The 27,168-nt window shown below is 50.2% G+C and overlaps 1 protein-coding gene across 2 annotated transcripts; it reads right to left on the reverse strand.

The window, feature by feature from the left end:
• Positions 1–95: 95 nt before the first annotated feature.
• On the reverse strand, positions 96–26,840 carry tmem43 (transmembrane protein 43). 2 transcript variants are annotated; one of them, XM_078210003.1, is made up of 12 exons: positions 26,724–26,840; positions 25,627–25,773; positions 19,879–20,013; positions 15,518–15,612; positions 12,471–12,520; positions 11,922–11,991; positions 10,210–10,280; positions 8,713–8,834; positions 6,626–6,700; positions 5,294–5,395; positions 3,726–3,843; positions 96–778 (listed from the first exon to the last, which is right to left on the reverse strand). In XM_078210003.1, exons 1-12 carry the CDS (start codon positions 26,736–26,738, stop codon positions 579–581), a joined length of 1,200 nt encoding a protein of 399 aa, XP_078066129.1. In that variant the 5' UTR covers positions 26,739–26,840; the 3' UTR covers positions 96–578. The 2 variants fall into 2 exon arrangements, with proteins under 2 accessions (XP_078066129.1, XP_078066130.1); XM_078210004.1 differs by having other exon boundaries at positions 25,627–25,766; positions 26,724–26,825.
• Between the last annotated feature and the right edge of the window lie 328 nt (positions 26,841–27,168).

Below are 27,168 nucleotides of genomic sequence, written 5' to 3' on the forward strand. Positions count from 1 at the left end.
AGGAAACCAGAATTGTGGAAATGGTTCATGTGGAGATGAGAAATGGTATAGACAAGGATCACTTGTGGGAGTTGTGTACAGGCCCCCCAACAGTAACCATGCGACTGAATTTTATTGAAAAATATACTTGTTCAACACAAAAACATGTTTCTCTGCCCCCTTCACAATAATACAACTGGAACCTCGTAAGAAAGGCGACTCAGAATGATCGTAGCCTCATGTCGCTGAATCACAGCATTCAGATTGTCATAAATTTTAATACTGAAATATCTTTACTCAGAATGAGTGCCGGGGGCAGGTATACACACACACACACACAAACCCAAGTTTCAGGCACCAGACTTTGACCACTTTGGCCCCCTGCAGTGTGAGCTCAAAGGGCAGGGCCAGGGCAATCCACAATAAACACAACAGCAAAAAGGGAACATTGTAGGAAACTTGCTTCACTGTCTCGGGCAAGTAACGTGAATGAGAACATTGGGATTTTCCAACTGGCTGCTTGGGGGTTCCCGCAAGTGACGGGCAGACGGTGGAAAAGGGAGAGAGTGCCGTACGGACGGTTGTCTCTCCGACGGAGCTCAGAGCATCTTGGGCCGGTCACGGGACTTTACGAGGAGGAGAGGCAGAGCGGCCGAGATGCCCAGGAGCAGGGCCACAAGGGGGCGGTAGAAGATCCAGCCAGCTGCCACGGTCAGCAGGGTCAACGATGTGGCTAAGGACACGGCGAAAATGGTCAAGCCCAGGCTGACCAAGTCGCGGATTCCCGGGATCCAGTCCACTGCAGGAAGACAAAGAGACAGCGTTTAAAACGGAATCCAGTATAGATGGCCCCCATCCTGGCAGAGCCCAGTGCCACGGGGCACCTGCGGCCCCACGCACCCTCTTGGGTCAGGAACAAGGAGTAAAGCAGTCACAGTGATCAAAACACAACATGCTTGTCTTAGAACAAGCACGGTTACAATTCACACACCATGCCAATATCAATACTGAAATCACGTAACCAGCACCTATTTCCCACTATCTAAATTTAACAATCAGATGGTCCACATGTGGCTGATGCACCCACTAGACTCTTTGCGAGATGTTACTGCCAAAACGCTTACATATATCAGTGGTTTTCAAACTTTATTCCCAGCAACCCACTTTTACAAAATGGCCACCACCTCGCGCCCCACTGATCCGGCAAGCTGCAGCATTGCTGCTCCAGTTACAATCTAAACGGGATTTACTGAACATTTAAACATACACGTAACGCTTTTACTCAGGCAATTGAGGTTGGCCTGGTTGAATATGAACTCCCTGATTAAAGGCCAAATTGATGGTCCAATCAGGGAGCCCCATGCTCTGTACTGAAACAGAGTGTCAGTTCCTCTGGCACTCTGGGTGGAGACTGCAGACGGAGTGCGCTCTGGATAGGGTTGTTGGATCATGTAAATAAAGGAATTTTGGTGAAGGGACTTCCGCCTCCGAGAACTTTACAATACACTAGCTTACCTTTTCCTTCCATTTGGGCGGCACGGTAGCACAGTGGTTAGCACTGCTGCTTCACAGCTCCAGGGACCTGGGTTCGATTCCCGGCTTGGGTCACTGTCTGTGTGGAGTTTGCACATTCTCCTCGTGTCTGCGTGTGTTTCCTCCGGGTGCTCCGGTTTCCTCCCACAGTCCAAAGATGTGCGGGTTAGGTTGATTGGCCATGCTAAAAATTGCCCCTTAGTATCGTGTGATATGTAGGTTAGAGGGATTAGTGGGTAAATATGTAGAGATATGGGGGGAGGACCTGGGTGGGTCTATGGTCGGTGCAGACTTGATGGGCCGAATGGTCTCTTTCTGTACTGTAGGGTTTCTATGATTCTATGATGATGTGGTCTATATGGACTTCAGCAAGGCGTTCGATAAGGTCCCCCATGCAAGACTTCTTGAGAAAGTGAGAGGGCATGGGATCCAAGGGGCTGTTGCCTTGTGGATCCAGAACTGGCTTGCCTGCAGAAGGCAGAGAGTGGCTGTGGAGGGGTCTTTCTCTGCATGGAGGTCAGTGACCAGTGGAGTGCCCCAGGGATCTGTTCTGGGACCCTTGCTGTTTGTCATTTTCATAAATGACCTGGATGAGGAAGTGGAGGGATGGGTTGGTAAGTTTGCTGACGACACCAAGGTAGGTGGTGTTGTGGATAGTTTGGAGGGATGTCAGAAGTTGCAGCGAGACATAGATAGAATGCAAGACTGGGTGGAGAAGTGGCAGATGGACTTCAACCCGGATAAGTGTGTAGTGATCCATTTTGGCAGATCCAATGGGATGAAGCAGCAGTATAATATGAAGGGTACCATTCTTAGCAGTGTAGAGGATCAGAAGGACCTTGGGGTCCGGGTACATAGGACTCTTAAATCGGCCTCGCAGGTGGAGGATGCGGTCAAGAAGGCGTACGGCGTACTAGCCTTCATTAATCGAGGGATTGAGTTTAGGAGTCGGGAGATAATGCTGCAGCTTTATAGGACCCTGGTTAGACCCCACTTGGAGTACTGCGCGCAGTTCTGGTCACCTCATTACAGGAAAGATGTTGAAGCCATTGAAAGGGTGCAGAGGAGATTTACAAGGATGTTGCCTGGATTGGAGGGCATGCCTTATGAGGATAGGTTGAGGGAGCTTGGTCTCTTCTCCCTGGAGAGACGAAGGATGAGAGGTGACCTGATAGAGGTTTACAAGATGTTGAGAGGTCTGGATAGGGTAGACTCTCAGAGGCTATTTCCAAGGGCTGAAATGGTTGCTACGAGAGGACACAGGTTTAAGGTGCTGGGGGGTAGGTACAGAGGAGATGTCAGGGGTAAGTTTTTCACTCAGAGGGTGGTGGGTGAGTGGAATCGGCTGACGTCGGTGGTGGTGGAGGCAAACTCGTTGGGGTCTTTTAAGAGACTTCTGGATGAGTACATGGGATTTAATGGGATTGAGGGCTATAGATAGGCCTAGAGGTAGGGATATGATCAGCGCAACTTGTGGGCCGAAGGGCCTGTTTGTGCTGTGGCTTTCTATGTTCTATGTTCTATAAAGTGCACATCACTCGAATCGTATCGGGGCAATACCCCTCACGCTGGCTCTGTCATCGACTGAGCCGAGAACTCCTCATTGTCAATCCGCCTTCTACAGAATGCACGCCTTAAACACAACTTCCTGCTTTTTTGAACAGGATTCCAGAACATCTGGCGCCCATGTCAACACAACCCAGTGACCCATGTTCAACATCCCCGCGGCACACGGGCGGGTTGCCACATGCGCACACACACCCACTTACACAGGTGTGTGAACAGACAGAGCGCTGTCTCTGTTCACAACGGGAATGAGTTTTAGAACTGCAGAGTATTGGACATTCTGAGGTGCTGAGGAAGATTCCACAGAAATATTCTTTCCGTGCACTGAAACCAGAGACCAGGAACTCTCTTTGTGTGAATGCAGCCATTATTCAGGATGGTGAGAGGTAGAATTTTACTGGGCAAGTGTGTTAAAGGATATAAAACCAAGCTGGGGTAATGAAGTGAGGATTCCGCCAGTGAGGGTGGAACAGCCTCAAGGGCTGAAGGGCTTCCTCTTGGTTCCCATGATTCAATGTCCAGAGGATAAACTGGTTGAAGGACATGAGGATCAGTACAATTCCCAGCCTGCACTGGGTACTGGCTCTCATCGGAGACCACTTTGATTACTGACAAATCTTACGGTAAAAACAAAGAGGGTAGCTTACCCAGCGTGTGGAAAATCTTTATCATCAGCTTGATGCCGACAAACATCATCAGCCACCCGCCGAATCGCAGGCCCCAAGTTAGCATCGAATTCGCAGCATGTTCCTTTTCAAACACTTCCTGCGGGACGGGGGCGAGAATCAGCCAGCAATTTCAACAGCAGCTTCGCCTGATCCACATCAGCGCAGCACCCCCCCCACCCCACCTCCACCCCCCTACCCCACCCCACCCCCCTACCCATACACCCCGACCACCCCACCTCCCCCCCCCACCCATACACCCCGACCACCCCCCACCCACCACCCCCATACACCCCCCACCCATACACCCCGACCACCCCTCCACCCCACCCCCACCCATACACCCCTCCACCCCCCCCACCCATACACCTCCCCACCCCACCTCCACCCCCATACACCCCCCCCACCCATACACCCCGACCACCCCCCCACCCCCCCCACCCATACACCCCGACCACCCCCCCCACCCCACCTCCCCCCCCCCCACCCATACACCCCGACCACTCCCCCCACCCATACACCCCGACCACCTCCCCCACCCATACACCCCGACCACTCCCCCCACCCATACACCCCGACCACCCCCCCCACCCATACACCCCGACCACTCCCCCCACCCATACACCCCGACCACCTCCCCCACCCATACACCCCGACCACCCCACCCCACCCCTCATACACAGACAATGTGGGACTCACTCCCCACATGGAATGGGCAGAACTTGGGACTCGCACCCACAGGGAGTGGGGAGAATGTGGGACTCGCTCCCACAGGGAGTGGGGGAGAATGTGGGACTGGCTCCCACAGGGAGTGGGGGAGAATGTGGGACTCGCTCCCACAGGGAGTGGGGAGAATGTGGGACTCGCTCCCACAGGGAGTGGGGGAGAATGTGGGACTGGCTCCCACAGGGAGTGGGGGAGAATGTGGGACTCGCTCCCACAGGGAGTGGGGAGAATGTGGGACTCGCTCCCACATGGAGTGGGGGAGAATGTGGGGCATGTGGGATTCGCTTCCACGGGGAGTGGGGAGAATGTGGGACTGGCTCCCACAGGGAGTGTGGGGAATGCGGGAACCGCTCCCACGGGGAGTGGGGAGAATGTGGGACTCGCTTCCACGGGGAGTGGGGAGAATGTGGGATTCGCTTCCACGGGGAGTGGGGAGAATGTGGGACTCGCTTCCACGGGGAGTGGGGAGAATGTGGGATTCGCTTCCATGGGGAGTGGGGAGAATGTGGGACTGGCTCCCACAGGGAGTGGGGGGAATGCGGGAACCGCTCCCACGGGGAGTACTCGAGGTGAATAGTATCGATATGTTTAAGCTGAATCTACATAAACGTGAGGAAGGGGGGAATGGAAAGATTTGCTGATGGACGTGTTAAACAGAAAGAGGTGCGAGTCTGGTGTGAGTGTAAACATCAGTATTGACGGGATGGGCCGAATGGCCTGTTCCTGTAAACCCGACGTGTCGACTGGTGAGTGCGTTATTTGCCTAACACTGTGTCAAAACAGGAATGGGTAAACCTGGGTCTGCTAACCATTTCATTACTGACCTTTGCTGACAGTGACTGTTCATACAACAGTTCCAGAACATTCCCAGACTGTGTCTGGTACGAAGTCAGCTGGTTCTTCTCCTGACGAGCGACAATGGTGACCTGTGGAGGGAACACAATCAGGCAACAATCAGCTGGACATAAAGCAGCAATTCTAACGGGCTCTTCCTCTGCATCTTTCTGTGTCTCATTCAGACAATCCCCCCTCCTCTGGCACACGGTGAAAGTCTTGCATTTCTGTAGCACCTTTCACAGCCTCAATGTCCCAAAGTGTTTTACAATGAAGTAATTCTGAAATGTGATCACTGTTGTAACGCAGGAAATCTGGCAGCCAATTTGCGCACAGCAAGATCCCACAAACATTGACCAAATAACCTGCTTTCAGTAACACTGACTGAAGGATAAATATTGGCCACAATTCAGTGGACATTTTCCCTGCTCTTCCTTCAACAACAGCCGCAGAGATATTCCCGGGATCCTGAACATCTTCACGGTGGGATCGAGGATGCAAGTGAACAGATCTGAAGCACTGAAACTAACAGAAGCCGGAGAGCTGGGAATGTAACAAATGTCGCGGTGACTGACTTGGCCAAGAGGTTTTCCCGAGACAGGGAAAGCGGGTGGCTGGGAGATTAAAGCCTGGATTATGTCCAAGGCCGGGAGCGGGTCCCGAACATAGGCCAGTGAGACTGACTCAGCCACACTGGCACTTACCCACCAACACCCACCGGCCAGACCGGGACCCCTGGAACCCACCTTCCCAAGAGCTAATGCTGCAGAGGGAGAGGGAGGGTGAGAGAGGGAGGGAGGGTGAGAGAGGGAGGGAGGGTGAGAGAGGGAGGGAGGGTGAGAGAGGGAGGGAGGGAGGGTGAGAGAGGGAGGGAGGGAGGGTGAGAGAGAGAGGGAGGGAGGGTGAGAGAGGGAGGGAGGGAGGGTGAGAGAGGGAGGGAGGGAGGGTGAGAGAGGGAGGGAGGGAGGGTGAGAGAGGGAGGGAGGGAGGGTGAGAGAGGGAGGGAGGGAGGGTGAGAGAGGGAGGGAGGGAGGGTGAGAGAGGGAGGGAGGGAGGGTGAGAGAGGGGGGAGGGAGGGTGAGAGAGGGAGGGAGGGAGGGTGAGAGAGGGAGGGAGGGAGGGTGAGAGAGGGAGGGAGGGAGGGTGAGAGAGGGAGGGAGGGAGGGTGAGAGAGGGAGGGAGGGAGGGTGAGAGAGGGAGGGAGGGAGGGTGAGAGAGGGAGGGAGGGGAGGGTGAGAGAGGGAGGAGGGAGGGAGGGTGGAGAGAGGGAGGGAGGGAGGGAGAGAGAGGAAGAAACAGAGAGCAATGGAAAGGGAACCTACCACATCAGGCCGACCCAGGAAGGACCATTCTCCACTCAGCCCTGCAAAATGGAAGGAAACGCGGAGATCACCAACCTGGGAAAAGAGGAATTCCGAGATTGTTATTGGAACAGAAAGAGAGCTTTCAGCAGTGGGGCCCGTACCTCCTGACAGAGACACTTCCCGGGAACCTTTCTCGGAGAATGTTACTTTTCTTTGGTAAATTTTTCACAATTTAAAGGGTGGGTTTGTGTGTGTCCTGAATGGACATTTTCCCGTTGTTCTGTGGACACGCAGCTCAGAGCGAACATCATCACAACGCCTCATCTGCTGTGGGTGCTGGGGTGAATTCCGGGGTTCGCACGGAGGGAGGGGGGCCAGCGGGGGAGGGAGGGGCCAGCGAGGGAGGGGAGGGCGCCAGCGGGGAGGGGGGGAGAGCGAAGGAGGGAGGGAGGGTTTGTAACAATTTTGGGATATCCCATTCAGATGGGAATAAATTGAGAGGGTCTGACCCGGATCAATAACTTTTGGAGAATCCTCACCTGGGGCTGGTGGGAACAGTCAGACTTTGAGGCGTGTCGAGGAGTTCCTGTGGCAGGAGATCCATCAGTCAGAACCTATCGGAGCAGGAGGCCATTGGGCCCCTCCAGCCCGTTCTGCCTCTCCAAGCAGAGAGACAGATCTGCATTTCTATAGCAGCTTTCCCAACCACAGGATGTCACAATGTGTTTTATAGCCGATAAAATGTAATCACTGCTGTAATGTAGGAAAACAAAGCAGCTAATTTACACACAGTAACCCGCTCACTGTACTCTGATAGGGAGCAGTCAATGCAGTTTCTGATGTTTCTTGCGGGGTAAATATTGACAAGGAGAATTCCCAGCTCCACTTCAGAACAGTGACCGTGAAATCCTTTTCATCCATCTGACAGGAAAAGGACCTCGATTTCACATCTCATCTGACAGTGCGGCACTCCCTCAGCACCGACCCTCTGACAGTGCGGCACTCCCTCAGCACTGACCCTCTGACAGTGCGGCACTCCCTCAGCACCGACCCTCTGACAGTGCGGCACTCCCTCAGTACGGACCCTCTGACAGTGCGGCGCTCCCTCAGTACTGACCCTCTGATAGTGCAGCAGTCCCTCAGCACTGACCCTCTGACAGTGCGGCACTCCCTCAGCACTGACCCTCTGACAGTGCGGCGCTCCCTCAGTACTGACCCTCTGACAGTGCGGCACTCCCTCAGTACTGACCCTCTGACAGTGCGGCACTCCCTCAGTACTGACCCTCTGACAGTGCGGCACTCCCTCAGTACTGACCCTCTGACAATGCGGCACTCCCTCAGCACTGACCCTCTGACAGTGCAGCACTCCCTCAGCACTGACCCTCTGACAGTGCGGCACTCCCTCAGTACTGACCCTCTGACAATGCGGCACTCCCTCAGTACTGACCCTCTGACAGTGCAGCACTCCCTCAGTACTGACCCTCTGACAGTGCAGCACTCCCTCAGTACTGACCCTCTGACAGTGCAGCACTCCCTCAGTACTGACCCTCTGACAATGCGGCACTCCCTCAGTACTGACCCTCTGACAGTGCGGCACTCCCTCAGCACTGACCCTCTGACAGTGCGGCACTCCCTCAGTACTGACCCTCTGACAGTGCGGCACTCCCTCAGTACTGACCCTCTGACAGTGCGGCACTCCCTCAGTACTGACCCTCTGACAGTGCGGCACTCCCTCAGTACTGACCCTCTGACAGTGCGGCACTCCCTCAGTACTGACCCTCTGACAGTGCAGCACTCCCTCAGTACTGACCCTCTGACAGTTCGGCACTCCCTCAGTACTGACCCTCTGACAGTGCGGCACTCCCTCAGTACTGACCCTCTGACAGTGCGGCACTCCCTCAGTACGGACCCTCTGACAGTGCGGCACTCCCTCAGCACCGACCCTCTGACAGTGCGGCACTCCCTCAGCACCGACCCTCTGACAGTGCGGCACTCTCTGTGTTTAAACTTTTGTTTCAGTGGAGTTCCTGTTGGGAGTGTGTGGGCGTGTTCGAGTGCGGGGGGAGGGAGGAGAGAGACAGATGGTGTCAGTGGGGGCTGCTCACCTCTGGGATCCTGGGGTTGATGCTGTGGTAAAAGTAATCGTCTTGGACGATGATGTCAGCGTGGGGGCCCTCAAACTTGTCCAACCTGATCCTCTTAAAGGTGTTGATCTTGTCAATTAGTTCTTGAAAAGAAACAGGAAGAAGTCTCACAACACCAGGTTAAAGTGCGACAGGTCTATTTGGGATCACGAGCATTTGGAGCGCTGTTCCTTCATCAGATGAGTGCGTGTACACCCACGGTGCTGTTGGTGGGGGTTCCAGGATTTTGACCCAGCGACAGTGAAGGAATGGCGATATATTTCCAAGATGTGGAGATGCCGGCGTTGGACTGGGGTGAACACAGTAAGAAGTCTCACGACACCAGGTTAAAGTCCAACAGGTTTATTTGGTAGCAAATACCATAAGCTTTCGGAGCACAGCTCCTTCGTCAGATGGAGTGGATATCTGTTCTCCAACAGTGCACAGACACAGAAATCAAGTTACAGAATACTAATTAGAATGCAAATCTCTACAGCCAGCCAGGTCTTAAAGGTACAGATAATGTGGGTGGAGGGAACATTCAACACAGGTTAAAGAGATGTGTATTGTCTCCAGACAGAACAGCTAGTGAGATTCTGCAAGATCAGGAGGAAAGCTGTGGGGGTCACTGATAATGTGACATAAATCCAACATCCCGGTTTAGGCCGTCCTCATGTGTGCGGAACTTGGCTATCAGTTTCTGCTCAGCGACTCTGCGCTGTCGTGTGTCGTGAAGGCTGCCTTGGAGAATGTTTACCTGAAGATCCAAGGCTGAATGCAAGACATTCAGGATCCAAGACAATACACATCTCTTTAACCTGTGTTGAATGCTCCCTCCACCCACATTGTCTGTACCTTTAAGACCTGGCTGGCTGTAGAGATTTGCATTCTAATTAGTATTCTGTAACTTGATTTCTGTGTCTGTGCACTGTTGGAGAACAGATTTCCACTCCATCTGACGAAGGAGCAGCGCTCCAAAAGCTTATGGTATTTGCTACCAAATAAACCTGTTGGACTTTAACCTGGTGTTGTGAGACTTCTTACGATATATTTCCAAGTCAGGATGGTGAGTGACTGGGAGTGGAATCTCCAGGTGGTGGCGTTCCCAGGTATCTGCTGCCCTTGTCCTTCCCGTCCTTCATTAGGCTTGGAGGGCCGAAGGGCCTGTTCCTGTGCCGGAATTTTCTTTGTTCTTTAGATAATAGTGGTTGTGGGTTTGGAAGGTGCTGCTTAAGGAGCCTTGGTGAGTTGCTGCAGTGCATCGTGTAGATGGTACACACGGCTGCCCCTGTGCGTTGGTGGTGGAGGGAGTGGATGTTGAAGGTGGTGGGTGAGGTGCCAATCCAGTGGGTTGCTTTGTCCTGGAGGGTGTTGAGATTCTCACTCCTTCCAGTTTCTCTCCTTTACCTATTTCTGTGTTTTCCTTTCCGCTCCAACCAGCTTTGGGAGGATTTCTCCATCAGAAAACAACTCGCTTACCTTTAGAAAGGTGAAAATTGCCCACAGTAACGTCAACAGCCACCGCCATGAATGATTCGACTGCCATCGAGCTGAGGGGATGAAGGAAAGCAGCCGATTAATCTTCAGATCATTCAATTGTTTATTGCCACTGACAGAGACGAGGTCACCAGGTGGTTTCAGAAGAGCCTGTCGTTTAGACAATGTCTTTCACATTCGGTTTCTCGGAGCTTTGGGCAGAATGAGGTGAAAGTGCAGCTCCTACAACACTCCCGGAGCTCGACACCACCCAGGATGAAGCAGCCCCGCTTAAGCGACCCCCCCACCCCCAATTTAAACATTCAATCCCTCCATCACCTACACACAATGTGCAGCATCTACTGCACAAACTCAACACAACTCCTTCAACAGCACCTTCCAAACCCACAGCCACTGCCACCTAGATGGACAAGAGCGTCAGACACATCAGGGAGGCGATGGCCTCGTGGTATTATCGCTAGATTATTAATCCAGAAACTCAGCTAATGTTCTGGAGACCCGGGTTCGAATCCCGTCACAGCAGATGGTGCAATTTGAATTCAATAAAATAAATATCTGGAATTAAGAATCTACTGATGACCATGAAACCATTGTCGATTGTCGGAAAAAACCATCTGGTTCACTAATGTCCTTTAGGGAAGGAAATCTGCCGTCCTTACCTGGTCTGGCCTACATGTGACTCCAGCGCCACAGCAATGTGGTTGGCTCTGAACTGCTCTCCGAGGACCACTAGGGATGGGTAATAAATGCTGGCCCAGCCAGCGACGCCCATGTCCCACGAATCAATAAAAAAAAAACCTGGGAACACCACCATCTGCAAGTTCCTCTCCGAGCCACTCACCATCCTGACTTGGAAATATATCGCCGTTCCTTCACTGTCACTGGGTCAAAATCCTGGAACTCCCTCCCTAACAGCACTGTGGGTGTACCTACACCACATGGACTGCAGCAGTTCAAGAAGGCAGCTCACCACCACCTCCTGCTCAAGGGGCAATGGGGGATGGACAATAAATACTGTCCACATCCCATAAATGAATAAGTTTTTCAAAATATCTGACACCAGGCCATACAAAGAGATATTAGGGAAGATAACCACAAGCTTGGTTAAAGAGGAGCATCTTGAAGGAAGGAAGTGGGTTAGAGAGTGGCGGAGAGGTTTGATGGGGGTATATCCAGAGGTTGGGGCCCAGGCAGCTGAATGTATGGCCGCCAATAGTGTAGTAGTTAAATCAGAGGATGCCTATCCATGTAGGCCGAGGTAAATAGGGTGGCACGGTGGTTAGCACCGCTGCCTCACAGCGCCAAGGACCCGGGTTCAATCCCCGGCTTGGGTCACTGCCTGTGTGGAGTTTGCACATTCTCCCCGTGTCTGCGTGGGTTTCCTCCGGGTGCTCCGGTTTCCTCCCAGTCGGAAAGACGTGCTGGTTAGGTGCATTGGCCATGCTAAATTCTCCCTCAGTGTACCCAAACAGGCGCCAGAGCGTGGCAACTAGGGGATTTTCATAGTAACTTCATTGCAGTGTTAATGTAAGCCTGCTTGTGATTAATAACTAAACTTACATAAATTTAAATAGTGCCATGGGAAAGTCACGGGCTGGAGTGTATGAAAGCCACGTGCTGTCATATCCAGAGGGGACACACTCTGTCATTCTGATTCTAGTGACTGTTCCCAAACGTCTCATTACAATCCTTACCTTGGGTTCTTGTGGCCAATCTCACGGTCAAAACTTCTGCTGTTCACAACTTCTGACTTCCATTCGGTATCTAAACAACAATCGTGATGTTAGTGACTTTCTGATTCAGGAAGTACCTCAGTAACGGAAGCTCAAAGCTCTTTCCCAATCCCTCTATAGCCTATGGCCTTGTCCCTCCCTCTCGCTGTAACCTCCTCCTCTGCGCTCCTCTAATTCCCGCCTCTTTAGCATCCTGAAATTTAACCACTCCACCATTGGCAGCCGTGCCTGGGCCCAAACCCTGAAATTCCCTCTCCATCTCTCTCATTCTCCTCCTCTCTGAAAAGGTTGCAGAAATAAGGAGCAGTGAGGTGGTGAAGGGATTAAACTCTGGGTTTGACTCTGTGTCACTGAACCAATGCTTATTTAACAATAAATAAAAACTAAATAACTTCCTGGCATTAAAGGACTATGTTGCGTGTCACATGGTGGGACATACCTTCCTGTGGCAATGCCACAGGAGATAGATTAGTATTGCGGTGATTCAGCGATTGATTGGTTGGGACTTACTGTAGGAGTATCCGGTCTGTGTTTTCTTCTCCCCGTTCTCTTCATAATCCCTATGGATAAAATTGCAGCAATTAATTCCTCACGCTCACCACACAGTGAAAGCTCCAATCAATGTGTTCCGCAGGGATCAGTGCTGGGACCTCTGCTGTTTGTAATATATATAAATGACTTGGAAGAAAATGTAGCTGGTCTGATTAGCAAGTTTGAGAATGACACGAAGATTGCTGGAGTTGCGGATAGTGATGAAGATTGTCAGAGAATACAGCAGGATATAGATAGGTTGGAACATTGGGCGGAGAAATGGCAGGTGGAGTTTAATCCGGACAAATGCGAGGTGATGCATTTGGTAGATCCAATTCAGGTGGGAGCTATAAAATAAATGGCAGAACCATCAGGAGTATAGACACACAGAGAGATCTGGGAGTACAGGTCCACAGATCCTTATAAGTGGCAGCACAGGTGGAAAAGATGGTGAAGAAAGCATGTGGCACGCTCGCCTTCATCGGCCGGGGCATCGAGTATAAAAGTTGGCAAATTATGTTACAGTTGTATAAAATGCTGGTCAGGCCACATTTGGAATACTGTGTCCAATTCTGGTCACCACACTACCAGAAGGACGTGGAGGCTTTGGAGAGAGTGCAGAAAAGGTTTACCAGGATGTTGCCTGGTATGGAGGGTATTAGCTATGAGGAAAGATTGAAGAAACTGGGATTGTTGTCCCTGGAAAGATGGAGGCTGAGGGGGCGACCTGATAGAAGTTTATAAGATTATGAGGGGTATGGATAAGGTGAACAGTTGGAAGCTTTTTCCCAGGGCAGAAATTACAATTACAAGGGGGCACAAGTTCAAGGTAAGGGGGGAAAGGTTCAGTGGAGATGTGCCGGGGAAGTTTTTTACACAGAGGGTGGTGGGGCCTGGAATGCACTGCCAAGTGAGGTGAGTGAGGCAGACACATTAGTGACATTTAAGACTTATCTGAATAGACACATGAACAGATGGGGAATAGAGGGACACGGGTGGCTGGTCTAGATAGGACAATGTGATTGGCGCAGGCTTGGTGGGTTGAAGGGCCTGTTCCTGTGATGTACTGTTCTTTGTTAAGTAGCCTTTCCTGAAGATTCCAGCCAACATCTGATAGAATAGCACAACAGGCTTGAGGGGCTGAATGGACCATGCCTGTTCCGAAGTTCATTGCTTATACAGAGCCTGGAGCAGAGAAAGAGGCCATTCGGCCCAGCTGGTTAGTGCTGGCGTTTATATTCTACACATGTTCCTATCCTACCTCATCTTATCCAATCACCCGGCCCTTCATTCTTTTTTCCCTCGTGTGTTTATCCAGCTTCCCCTTTGTTTCACGTCTGGACGACCCTTTGTCAGAGCTTCTACATCCAGACTGAATGTTAGCTCTATTCTCTGTCGGAGCTGCTGAGATTTTCCAGCATCCGCGCTCATTTGCTTTTCAATGATCAGATAATCTATTTTAGTGAGGTTGGCTGAAGAATGAATATTGATCAGGACACTGGGGAGAATTCCTTCACATTGTGCCATGGGATCTGGCGTGTTGCTAAATTTGGCAACCAATTTGGGCACAGCGAGATCCCACAAGCAGCACAGGATCCCATAGCCCCATTTGAAGAAGAGCGGGGGGGGGGGGGAGCTCTCCCCATTGTCCAACATTCATCCCTTAACCAACATCTCTGCTCACTCAACTCACTGCGGATAGTGGGATCTTGCTGTGCTTCCTCCATCACCACAATGTTGCAGTTCGGAAGCTGATGCAGCATCCGTACTGATTCAGCAAGTGTTATGCGCTAACACCCAGGGCTGGAGCCAATTTCTCAAATCCCCCGCTCTGTAAACGGTTATGTACAAATCCAACTTTCTGGATCACTGCTAGAATTGGGGGCAAACGCTGACAATGCATTGACAAGTGTCTTGGCTTCTCCTTTGCTGCCCCACGACTCCAAACATCTCCCTGACCGCCATGGGGACTACACTGCAAATATACTTCACTGCTTATAAAGCACTTTGCAACATCCCGAAAGACACCACAGAAATGCCACTGTTTTAGACAGCATACATACTAAATAGGAACAGGAGTAGGCCATTCAGCCCCTCGAGCCTGCTACACCATTCAATAAGATCATGGCACCTGATTATGACCCAAACTCAACATAGCTACTTATCCATTATAAACTGTGGCGTCCTCAGCAGACAAGAACCTGTCTAACTCAGCCTCAGATACACTCAGCCAGCCCCACTCCCTGGGGGAGAGAGTTCCACAGACTAACCGCCCTCCGAGACAAAAATATTTCTCCTCATCTCAGTCTCAGATGGGAAACCCCTCTGAGGTTTGGGGCGGCACGGTGGCTAGCACAGCTGTCTCACAGCGCCAGGGACCCGGGTTCAATTCCCGGCTTGGGTCACTTCCTCTGCGGAGTCTGCACATTCTCCCCATGTCTACGTGGGTTTCCTCTGGGTGCTCTAGTTTCTTCCCACAGTCCAAAGATGTGCAGGTTAGGTGGATTAGCCGTGCTAAATTGACCCTTAGGGGGATCAGGAAGGCAAATATGTGGGGTTATGGGGATAGGGCCTGGTTGGGATCGTTGTTGGTTTAGGCTCAAAGGGCTGAATGGCCTCCTTCTGCACTGCCGATTCTATAATCTATTAAATTGTGTCCCCCTCATCTCTCCCACACGGGGAAACACCCTCTCAGCATCCTCCCTTTCCAACCCCCTCAGGATCTTTCACGTTTAAATAAGGTCGCCTCTCAATCGGCTAAACTCCGATGGATACAGGCCCAACCTTTCCTCAGAAGACAACAACCCCCACCCCACCCCCATCACCCCCCCAACCCCACCCCCCCCCCAACTGCCCAACCACGCCCCCCCACACACACCCCGCCCCCCCCCACACACACACACACCCCCCCCCCCCCACACACACACACACCCCACCCCCCCCCAACACCCATCCCAGGAATCAGTCGAGTGAACCTTAGAAATAAACCTCAATGTTTGATTTCCTGGAACTCCATCGGCACTGACCTGGAATCACCATATTCCACCCACTGGTACATCTCCACACGCCGCTGCAACTTCACCACGTGGAGAGAGATCCCATAGTTTGGGTCAAAAAGTGGCTACAAGAAAGAAAAACACAACAATTTTAAACACAGAGCCATTGAAAGTGACATCAGCACCAGTTTATAGGTAAAGAAATGAGATTTAAAGGACGTTTTAAGGAGTGTCTGAAAGAGAGCGAGTGGGATTTTGGGGGTGGAGTTGGAAATCCCAGAGCTCGAGCCCAGGAAGCTGAAGGCACGGCCGCCAATGGTGCAGCCATTCAAATCAAGGCTGCTCAGGAGGTGACGGTGGCTCAGTGGTTAGCACCGCTGCCTCACAGCACCAGGGACCCGAGTTCAATTCCAGCCTTGGGTGTCTGTGTGGAGTTTGCACATTCTCCCCGTGTCTGCGTGGGTTTCCTCCGGGTGCTCCGGTTTCCTCCCACAGTCCAAAGATGTGCGGGTTAGATGAGTGGCTAGATGGGTGGAGAACTGGCTTGGCCACAGGAGACAGAGGGTAGTGGTCGAAGGGTCTTTTTCCGGCTGGAGGTCTGTGACCAGTGGTGCTCCGCAGGGCTCTGTACTGGGACCTCTGCTATTTGTGATATATATAAATGATTTGGAAGAAGGTGTAACTGGTGTAATCAGCAAGTTTGCGGATGACACGAAGATGGCTGGATTTGCGGATAGTGAAGAGCATTGTCGGGCAATACAGCAGGATATAGATAGGCTGGAAAATTGGGCGGAGAGGTGGCAGATGGAGTTTAATCCGGATAAATGCGAAGTGATGCATTTTGGAAGAAATAATGTAGGGAGAAGTTATACAATAAATGGCAGAGTCATCAGGAGTATAGAAACACAGAGGGACCTAGGTGTGCAAGTCCACAAATCCTTGAAGGTGGCAACACAGGTGGAGAAGGTGGTGAAGAAGGCATATGGTATACTTGCCTTTATAGGACGGGGTAGAACATAGAACATAGAACATAGAACATTACAGCGCAGAACAGGCCCTTCGGCCCACGATGTTGCACCGACCAGTTAAAAAAAAAAACTGTGACCCTCCAACCTAAACCAATTTCTTTTCGTCCATGAACCTATCTACGGATCTCTTAAACGCCCCCAAACTAGGCGCATTTACTACTGATGCTGGCAGGGCATTCCAATCCCTCACCACCCTCTGGGTAAAGAACCTACCCCTGACATCGGTTCTATAACTACCCCCCCTCAATTTAAAGCCATGCCCCCTCGTGCTGGATTTCTCCATCAGAGGAAAAAGGCTATCACTATCCACCCTATCTAAACCTCTAATCATCTTATATGTTTCAATAAGATCCCCTCTTAGCCGCCGCCTTTCCAGCGAAAACAATCCCAAATCCCTCAGCCTCTCCTCATAGGATCTCCCCTCCATACCAGGCAACATCCTGGTAAACCTCCTCTGCACCCTCTCCAAAGCCTCCACATCCTTCCTGTAATGTGGGGACCAGAACTGCACACAGTACTCCAAGTGCGGCCGCACCAGAGTTGTGTACAGTTGCAACATAACGCCACGACTCCTAAATTCAATCCCCCTACCAATAAACGCCAAGACACCATATGCCTTCTTAACAACCCTATCTACTTGATTCCCAACCTTCAGGGATCTATGCACACATACACCTAGATCCCTCTGCTCCTCCACACTACTCAAAGTCCTCCCGTTAGCCCTATACTCAACACATCTGTTATTCCTACCAAAGTGAATTACCTCACACTTCTCCGCATTAAACTCCATCCGCCACCTCTCGGCCCAACTTTGCAACCTGTCTAAGTCTTCCTGCAAACTACGACACCCTTCCTCACTGTCTACCACACCACCGACTTTGGTGTCATCAGCAAATTTGCTAATCCACCCAACTATACCCTCATCCAGATCATTAATAAATATTACAAACAGCAGTGGCCCCAAAACAGATCCCTGAGGTACACCACTTGTAACCGCACTCCATGATGAATATTTACTATCAAGAGTATAGAGTATAAAAGCTAGAGTCTGATGATGCATAGAGTCTGATGTATAGAGTATAAAAGCTAGAGTCTGATGATGCAGCTGTATAGAATGCTGGTTAGGCCACATTTGGAGGACTGCATCCAGTTCTGGTCGCCGCACTACCAGAAGGACGTGGAGGCGTTAGAGAGAGTGCAGAGAAGGTTTACCAGGATGTTGCCTGGTATGGAGGGTCTTAGCTATGAGGAGAGATTGGGTAAACTGGGGTTGTTCTCCCTGGAAAGACGGAGAATGAGGGGAGATCTAATAGAGGTGTACAAGATTATGAAGGGGATAGATAGGGTGAACGGTGGGAAGCTTTTTCCCAGATCAGAAGTGACGTTCACGAGGGGTCACGGGCTCAAGGTGAGAGGGGCGAAGTATAACTCAGATATTAGAGGGATGTTTTTTACACAGAGGGTGGTGGGGGCCTGGAATGCGCTGCCAAGTAGGGTGGTGGAGGCAGGCACGCTGACATCATTTAAGACTTACCTGGATAGTCACATGAGCAGCCTGGGAATGGAGGGATACAAACGATTGGTCTAGTTGGACCAAGGAGCGGCACAGGCTTGGAGGGCCGAAGGGCCTGTTTCCTGTGCTGTACTGTTCTTTGTTAGGTTGATTGGCCGTGCTAAATTGCCCCTTCGTGTCCAAATGTGATTTTTAAAATTCATTCGTGGGACATGGGCGTCGCTGGCTGGCCAGCATTTATTGCCCATCCCTAGTTGCTCTTGAAACTGAGTGGCTTGCTAGGCCATTTCAGGGGGTAGTTGCGAGTTAACCACATTGCTCTGGAGTCACATGTAGGCCAGGGTAAGGACAGATTTCCTTCCCTAAGGACATTAGTGAACCAGATGGGTTTTTCCAACAATCGACAATGGTTTCATGGTCATCAGTAGATTCTTAATTCCAGATATTTTTTTTATTGAATTCAAATTCCACTATCTGCTGTGGCGGGATTCGAACCCGGGTCCCCAGAACATTAGCTGAGTTTCTAGATTAATAGTCTAGCGATAACACCACTAGGCCATTGCCTCCCCATGTAGTTTAGGGGGATTGTTTGGATTAACGCATGAAGTTACGGGGATAGGGTGGGGGCCCTGGGTATGATGCTCTGTTGGAGCGTCGGTGCAGGTTCAATGGGCCGAATGGCCTCCTGCATTGTAGGGATTCTATTTCCAACAACTGGAGATCAGAAATCTTGGAGGGCAATGGGGCCGAGGAAGATTACAGAGACAGGGAGGTGGATTTCAGCACAAGGATGGGGATTTTGGATGTGTTGTTGGACTGGGAGCCAGTGTCAGTCATTCCAGGGCTAACAAGCCCTCCTCGACCCAACGCCAAGCACCCCCACACGAGGAAAGCAAAATACTGCAGGTGCTGGAAATTGGACATAAAAACAGAAAAGGGCAGGAATGTGGGAGGGAAGGGGAGGGGAGGGAAGTGTCGGAGATGGACCGTGGACCTTCTAGACTCAACATGGAGTTCAACAACTTTGCACTCTGACCTCTCCTCCATCCTGACCCCAACTTTTTTTAATCCAAACCTTTTTCATTCCAACAACACCTCCCCCACCCCTCCCCCTGGAAGCCCCTGTCGCTTGTTTTATCAGTTTTGCTTTCACTGAGCATCGACCTTCGTTTTCCTATGATCACATTCTATCTGACCGTTATCCCGCTATCGGCACCTTCTTTAGTCTTTAACCTCGCCATTAGCACCTTGTTTTCTTGTCTTGAGCCCTAAACATCTTTCTGCAATTCCTCCAAGCTCCCACCTATCACTGACCTACTCTGCTCCATCCCTCTTGTACAATATAACCTCCATCACACTGCTCCCTCTCTTTCGTTCTGTGGACATGAGACATTAATCCTGTTTCTCCCTCCTCAGGCGCTGCCGGAACTGCTGAGTTTTTACAGCATTTTCTGTTTTTACCCCAACACATGATGTTTTGTGTCGATAAATCAACGGCAAATAGGAAAAGCAGCAACAGCTCAAAATCTCATCGAAACAGAGAGAGAATGGAATGGGGAGAAGGGACAATATCACATCTGATAATCAAGGGGTTACCAGGGCAGCCATTACACCCAACAAGGTCAGCCCTTATTGATAGATCGCAACTTTCCCCTCACCCTCTAACCCACCCCACCCCCCCCTTCCTTCCTCCCTCCACCACCCCCCTCCATCTATCCGACCCCCACCCTCTCACTGAGTTCCCCACCCCGTCACTCTCCCTGGTCTCCTACACTGAACCTCCACAGAGTTACCTTGTCCCCCTTGGGATTTGAACCCGTTACCTCAGGGAACTGATTCTTTTCACTCACCTGCTGTGTCATGAGGGATCCCGACAGATGCACCAGTTTCCCGTCATGCTGAGGTAAGGGGGTGAAGATATCGTTCAAGGACATCACGAGGGAAAGACCCTCATCCAGGGAATTCTGAGTTGTGACGCACCTTCCCTGCATGAAAAGGATGGTTAAATTCCTCAGTTTTGGGAGGGATAGGAAGATGAAATAGAAAGAAGGGAAAACTCACCCAGCCTTTTACAACCGCAGCAACCTTTTTCAAAAAGAATTCTTTCACAGATGTGGGTGTCGCTGTCCAGGCCAGCATTCATTACCCATCCCTAATTCCCCTCGAGAAAGTGAGCTGCCTTGAATCATTGCAGTCCATGTGGTGTAGGTACACTCACAGTGCTGTTAGAGAGGGAGTTCCAGGCTTTTGAGCCAGCGACAGTGAAGGAACGGCCATATATATTTCCAAGTCAGGATGGTGAGTGACTCAGAGGGGAACCTCCAGGTGGTGGCGTTCCCATGTGTCTGCTGACCTTGTCCTTCTAGATAGTGTAAAGTTTTAAAGTTTATTTTAGTGTCACAAGTAGGCTTACATTAACACTGCAATGAAGTCACTGTGAAAATCCCCTAGTCGCCACACTCCAATGCCTATTAGGGTATAGTGAGGGAGAATTTAGCATGGCCAATGCATCTAACCAGCACGTCTTTTGGACTGTGGGAGGAAACCGGAGCACCTGGAGGAAACCCACGCAGACACGGGGAGAACGTGCAGACTCCGCACAGACAATGATCTAAGCCAGGATTTGAACCCGGGTCCCTGACTCTGAGAGGCAGCAGAGCTAACCACTGTGCCACAGTGATGGGTTTGGAAGGTGCTATCGTGGGCTCCTTGGTTATAAAGGTACATTTATAAAGCACCTTCGGCAAAATAACATGCGATGTTGTACAGGAGACTAAACCAGACAGCAATTGACATTGAGCCATTAGCAAACATCGGCCTGTAATCAAAGGCTGTACGCAGCATTAACATGCACACATGCAGCATCCACACACATGCAGCATCCACACGCATGCAGCATCCACACATACGCACACATGCAGCATCCACACACATGCAGAATCCACACGCACGCATCATCCACACGCACGCACACATGCAGAATCCACACGCATGCAGAATCCACACACATGCAGCATACGCACACACACATGCAGCATCCACACACATGCAGCATCCACACACATGCAGCATCCACACACATGCAGCATCCACACACACGCACACATGTACACACGCATGCACGCACACACTCACACTTTTCACAATTAGCCAGATTTCATCAGCTGGTATTTGTAAACATTTTCTTTCCATTTTCCTTCTGTGTCTCATGAGGTAGAAGTATTTAAAAAGAACATTTCTATCGCACCTTTCACACCCTAAACACCTTGTAGCCAATGAAGACAGAAGCAAGATTCCAGAGCAGCAATCTGGTATTGGCCAGGTAATCAGTTTCAGTGATGCTGGATGAGGAATAAATAGCAGCCCAGCACCCTTCCCTAATCTTCTTCAAAATCGTGCCATGGGATCTCTAACATCCTCCCAAGATGTGGAGCCTCCAGCAGTGCGGCACTTGCTCAGTGCTGGCACTCTGACTGTCAGCCGAGACTGCGGACTCAAGAATCAGATTTATAAAACAGTCCAGCAAATTACTGACATCCTTCCTGAGGCGGCCTGCCCAGAAACGGACAGTTTTCCATCTGCCACCTAACCGGTGTTTTCTAAAGGTTTCACATTGCTCCTGCTTTTTGAACGAGGATCCTATAAATGGCTCGGTTAACCTGCTGACAACTTCCAAAGATTTGAACACAAACATCCCCAGCTCTCTCTGCATCCTCTTTAAAATTCAAACACTTCATTTCCATTGCCTCTCCTCATACTTCTCACCAAAAAGAATCTGTTCTGTATTTGTATTAGTTCTTTCTGGTTGTATCACAGCTTGGTCTGGGCTCCTGCTCTGCCCAAGACCACCAGAAACTACAAAAGGTCGTGAATGAAGCCCAATCCATCACGCAAACCAGCCTCCCATCCATTGACTCTGTCTACACTTCCCGCTGCCTCGGCAAAGCAGCCAGCATAATTAAGGACCCCACGCACCCCGGACATTCTCTCTTCCACCTTCTTCCATCGGGAAAAAGATACAAAAGTCTGAGGTCACGTACCAACCGACTCAAGAACAGCTTCTTCCCTGCTGCCGTCAGACTTTTGAATGGACTTACCTCACATTAAGTTGATCTTTCTCTACAATTCAGCTATGACTGTAACACTACATTCTGCACTCTCTCCTTTCCTTCTCTATGAATGGTATGCTTTGTCTGTATAGCACGCAAGAAACAATACTTTTCACTGTACACTAATACATGTGACAATAATAAATCAAATCAAATATTGGCTTACTGAGTGCTGCTGTATTCATATATTCACTGCAAATGACGTCACAAGTTCCTAACATGGGAACAGGCGGAGAAGAAGCAGCATGTAAAATAACACACACCTGTAAATAAAGCTCTGTTGTTTTAAACTCTCCATGTTCCCTAACGTCTTTCTCCAACATACACCAGAACCATCTCGCAATTTTCTGTGTTGAATTTCATCTGCCAAGTTAGGGAGTGGGTCTTGAACCCACAACCTTCTGACTGGAAAGGAAAGAGAGAGCAACTCCATAAGCCTTTCGAAGCACTTCATCATGAAGAGCCATCTCTCTGGCCCTGCACTCAACCCTGAAACACCGAGATAACAAGGACACCTATGTCAGACTCCTATTTATTGACTACAGCTCAGCCTTCAACACCATTATTCCCACGAAACTCATCTCCAAACTCCGTGGCCTGGGCCTTGGCACCTCCCTCTGCGACTGGATCCTGAACTTCCAAACTCACAGACCACAATCAGTAAGGATAGGCAACAACAGCTCTTCCACGATCATCCTCAACACCGGTGCCCCACAAGGCTGTGTTCTCAGCCCCCTACTATACTCCTTATACACCTGACTGTGCGGTCAAATTCCCCTCCAATTCGATTTTCAAGTTTGCTGACGACACCACCGCAGTGGGTCGGATCTCAAACAATGACGAGACAGAGTACAGGAATGAGATAGAGAATCTGGTGAACTGGTGCAGCAACAATAATCTCCCTCAATGTCAACAAAACTAAGGAGTTAGTCCTCGACTTCAGAAAACATAGTGGAGAACATGCCCTTGTCTACATCAATGGGGACGAAGTAGAAAGGGTCGAGAGCTTCAGGTTTTTAGGTGCCCAGATCACCAACAACCTGTCCTGGTCCCCCCATGCCGACACTATAGTTAAGAAAGCCCACCAACGTCTCTACTTTCTCAGAAGACGAAGGAAATTTGGCATGTCAGCTACGACTCTCACCAACATTTACAGATGCATCATAGAAAGCATTCTTTCTGGTTGTATCGCAGCTTGGAATGGCTCCTGCTCTGCCCAAGACCACAAGGAACAACAAAAGGTCGTGAATGTAGCCCAATCCATCACGCAAACCAGCCTCCCATCCATTGACTCTGTCTACACTTCCCGCTGCCTCGGCAAAGCAGCCAGCATAATTAAGGACCCCACACAGCCCGGACATTCTCTCTTCCACCTCCTTCCGTTGGGAAAGATACAAAAGTCTGAGGTCACGTACCAAACAACTCAAGAACAGCTTCTTCCCTGCTGCTGTCAGACTTTTGAATGGACTTACCTCGCACTAAGTTGATCTTTCTCTACACCCTAGCTATGACTGTAACACTACATTCTGCACTCTCTCTTTTCCTTTTCTATGAACAGTATGCTTTGTCTGTATAGCGCGCAAAAAACAATACTTTTCACTGTATGTTAATACATAGAACATAGAACATAGAACATTACAGCGCAGAACAGGCCCTTCGGCCCACGATGTTGCACCGACCAGTTAAAAAAAAAAACTGTGACCCTCCAACCTAAACCAATTTCTTTTCGTCCATGAACCTATCTACGGATCTCTTAAACGCCCCCAAACTAGGCACATTTACTACTGATGCTGGCAGGGCATTCCAATCCCTCACCACCCTCTGGGTAAAGAACCTACCCCTGACATCGGTTCTATAACTACCCCCCCTCAATTTAAAGCCATGCCCCCTCGTGCTGGATTTCTCCATCAGAGGAAAAAGGCTATCACTATCCACCCTATCTAAACCTCTAATCATCTTATATGTTTCAATAAGATCCCCTCTTAGCCGCCGCCTTTCCAGCGAAAACAATCCCAAATCCCTCAGCCTCTCCTCATAGGATCTCCCCTCCATACCAGGCAACATCCTGGTAAACCTCCTCTGCACCCTCTCCAAAGCCTCCACATCCTTCCTGTAATGTGGGGACCAGAACTGCACACAGTACTCCAAGTGCGGCCGCACCAGAGTTGTGTACAGTTGCAACATAACGCTACGACTCCTAAATTCAATCCCCCTACCAATAAACGCCAAGACACCATATGCCTTCTTAACAACCTTATCTACTTGATTCCCAACTTTCAGGGATCTATGCACACATACACCTAGATCCCTCTGCTCCTCCACACTATTCAAAGTCCTCCCGTTAGCCCTATACTCAACACATCTGTTATTCCTACCAAAGTGAATTACCTCACACTTCTCCGCATTAAACTCCATCCGCCACCTCTCGGCCCAACTTTGCAACCTGTCTAAGTCTTCCTGCAAACTACGACACCCTTCCTCACTGTCTACCACACCACCGACTTTGGTGTCATCAGCAAATTTGCTAATCCACCCAACTATACCCTCATCCAGATCATTAATAAATATTACAAACAGCAGTGGCCCCAAAACAGATCCCTGAGGTACACCACTTGTAACCGCACTCCATGATGAATATTTACTATCAACCACCACCCTCTGTTTCCTATCCGCTAGCCAATTCCTGATCCAATTTCCTAGATCACCCCCAATCCCATACATCTGCATTTTCTGCAGAAGCCTACCATGGTGAACCTTATCAAACGCCTTACTAAAATCCATATATACCACGTCCACTGCCTTGCCCCCATCCACCTCCTTGGTCACTTTCTCAAAAAACTCAATAAGGTTAGTAAGGCACGACCTACCTGCCACAAAACCATGCTGACTATCACCTATCAATTCATTACTCTCCAAATAACTATAAATCCTATCCCTTATAATTTTTTCCAACATCTTGCCGACAACAGAAGTGAGACTCACCGGTCTATAATTCCCGGGGAAGTCTCTGTTCCCCTTCTTAAACAATGGGACAACATTCGCTAACCTCCAATCTTCTGGTACTATACCAGAGGCCAACGACGACCTGAAGATCAGAGCCAGAGGCTCTGCAATCACTTCTCTTGCCTCCCAGAGAATCCTTGGATAAATCCCATCCGGACCAGGGGATTTATCTATTTTCAGACCCTCCAGAATATCCTGCACATCCTCCTTATCAACTGTAATACTGTCTATTCTACTCCCTTGCAACCCAGTGTCCTCCTCAGCTATATTCATGTCCCCTTGCGTGAACACCGAAGAGAAATATTGGTTCAATGCTTCACCAATCTCCTCCGGTTCCACACATAACTTCCCTCTGCCATCTATAACTGGCCCTAATGACATGTGACAATAATAAATCAAATCAAATCAAATCAAAAGCCACAGCCACAAAACACACAGTAACCAGTCTGCCCACGGACCAATGTGGAACCCAATCCCTGCACCTACCTCATTAGTAAAGAGGAGATAGAAGGAGAAGAGGAAAGCCACCAGTCCCATCAGCATTCCGCCTGTCGTCTCCCCAAGACGGTCCAGGAAGCCCTTTTTCCTCTGATTTGTTACCTTCACATGTTCATCCCTGCAGCTCCCTGAGCCCTGCAAAAACAGCAGGAAAAGTTGGGAATCAAACCTATTAGAAGAGCCATCAAGGCAGATGAATTTTTTAAAAGTCTCTCAAAGGATGTGGATATCATGGCGACGCCAGCATTTATTTTCCATCCCTAATTTCCCTCGATAAGGTGGTGTTGGGGAGCCACCTTCCTGAATCACTGCAGTCCGTGTGGTTTTGATAACCCTCAAAATACAAGGTATTTATTCAGCAGTGATCTCATTTTTGTTCTTGGGATTTAGGCGTTGATGGAAGGACTGACATTTACTTTCACCCTAGCTCCCCGAGAAGGTCTTGAAATGCTGGTCTTACTGAGCAGCTTGTTGGGCAGCAGGGAGACAACTGTGTTAGTGTGGGATTGAAGTCAGAGCAGGTTGGGGCGACAGGTCACTAACCAGTTGGGTTTCTTCCACAATCCAATAATTCTTACGTTCATTTTCTTTCTCTCTGGTGCCAATGACTCTTTTGTCAGTCAGCAGAAAACTGAATCATGCCCAGGTTTTGGATCCAATCTGCCGCAGCAGAATTTGAATTTACACAATCAGGGTTAAACAGTTCAGGATCAAAACCACCACCATGCAGTGCAGGACAATCCATCATCTTGGCAGAACACTGGGGCCATGGGGGTGAGTGAGGGGGGCGGGGGATGGCAGGGTGAGGAGGGGCAGGATGAGTGGGGGGGGGGGGGGGGTGCAGGACCCTTCTGGTTGGCCCCTTACTTACAAGGGAAGCTATCAGGTCTCATATTAACTGTGCCGGGAAGGGAAGCTTTGCTTTCTCAAATACTAAAAGCTGTGCCACCCAGGCTGGGACTGAAGGGGTAAAACTTGGCCAGAGTCCCCTCTCCAGGAAACTTCTTGGAACAATTTCACATCCTGGAGAATGTTTCCAGTCCCAGCTCACATCCACAAGGCTGTGATTGCCGTTCATAACTTACATCGGACCTGGCCATGCTCTCCCTCCCAGTCACACTGAGCTGCCCCCAACCCCTGGCTTCTGCTCAGCCTCCCACACCCTCACTTCCGGCTTCCCCTGGACTGATACATTCCGCGCCTGCGCGCTGCCCAGGGGGCGGGGCAGCCCCGCGCGGGGGGAATGCCGGGAGATGTAGTCCCCAGGGGCATGCCGGGAAGTGTAGTCATCCCCAGACTGCTGCAGTGTTGGAGCAGGGATTCTGCAGTGAGAAATAAGACCCAACGCCTCAATTGAACTGCATCCGCTCTTATTATGTTTATTACACAATTTAACAAGTTGGATCAATATAGGGATGCAGAAACATGGTTTAATGTGAGCGGTAAATTTGCCCAAGGTTCATCCCCAATGAAGGAGTTGGGGAAATGGTATAAAGTCTTTTTTTGTTTCATTTATTTATTAGTGTCACA

The sequence above is a fragment of the Mustelus asterias genome, chromosome 3 (genome assembly GCF_964213995.1).
Source record: "Mustelus asterias chromosome 3, sMusAst1.hap1.1, whole genome shotgun sequence".
NCBI lineage: Eukaryota > Metazoa > Chordata > Chondrichthyes > Carcharhiniformes > Triakidae > Mustelus > Mustelus asterias.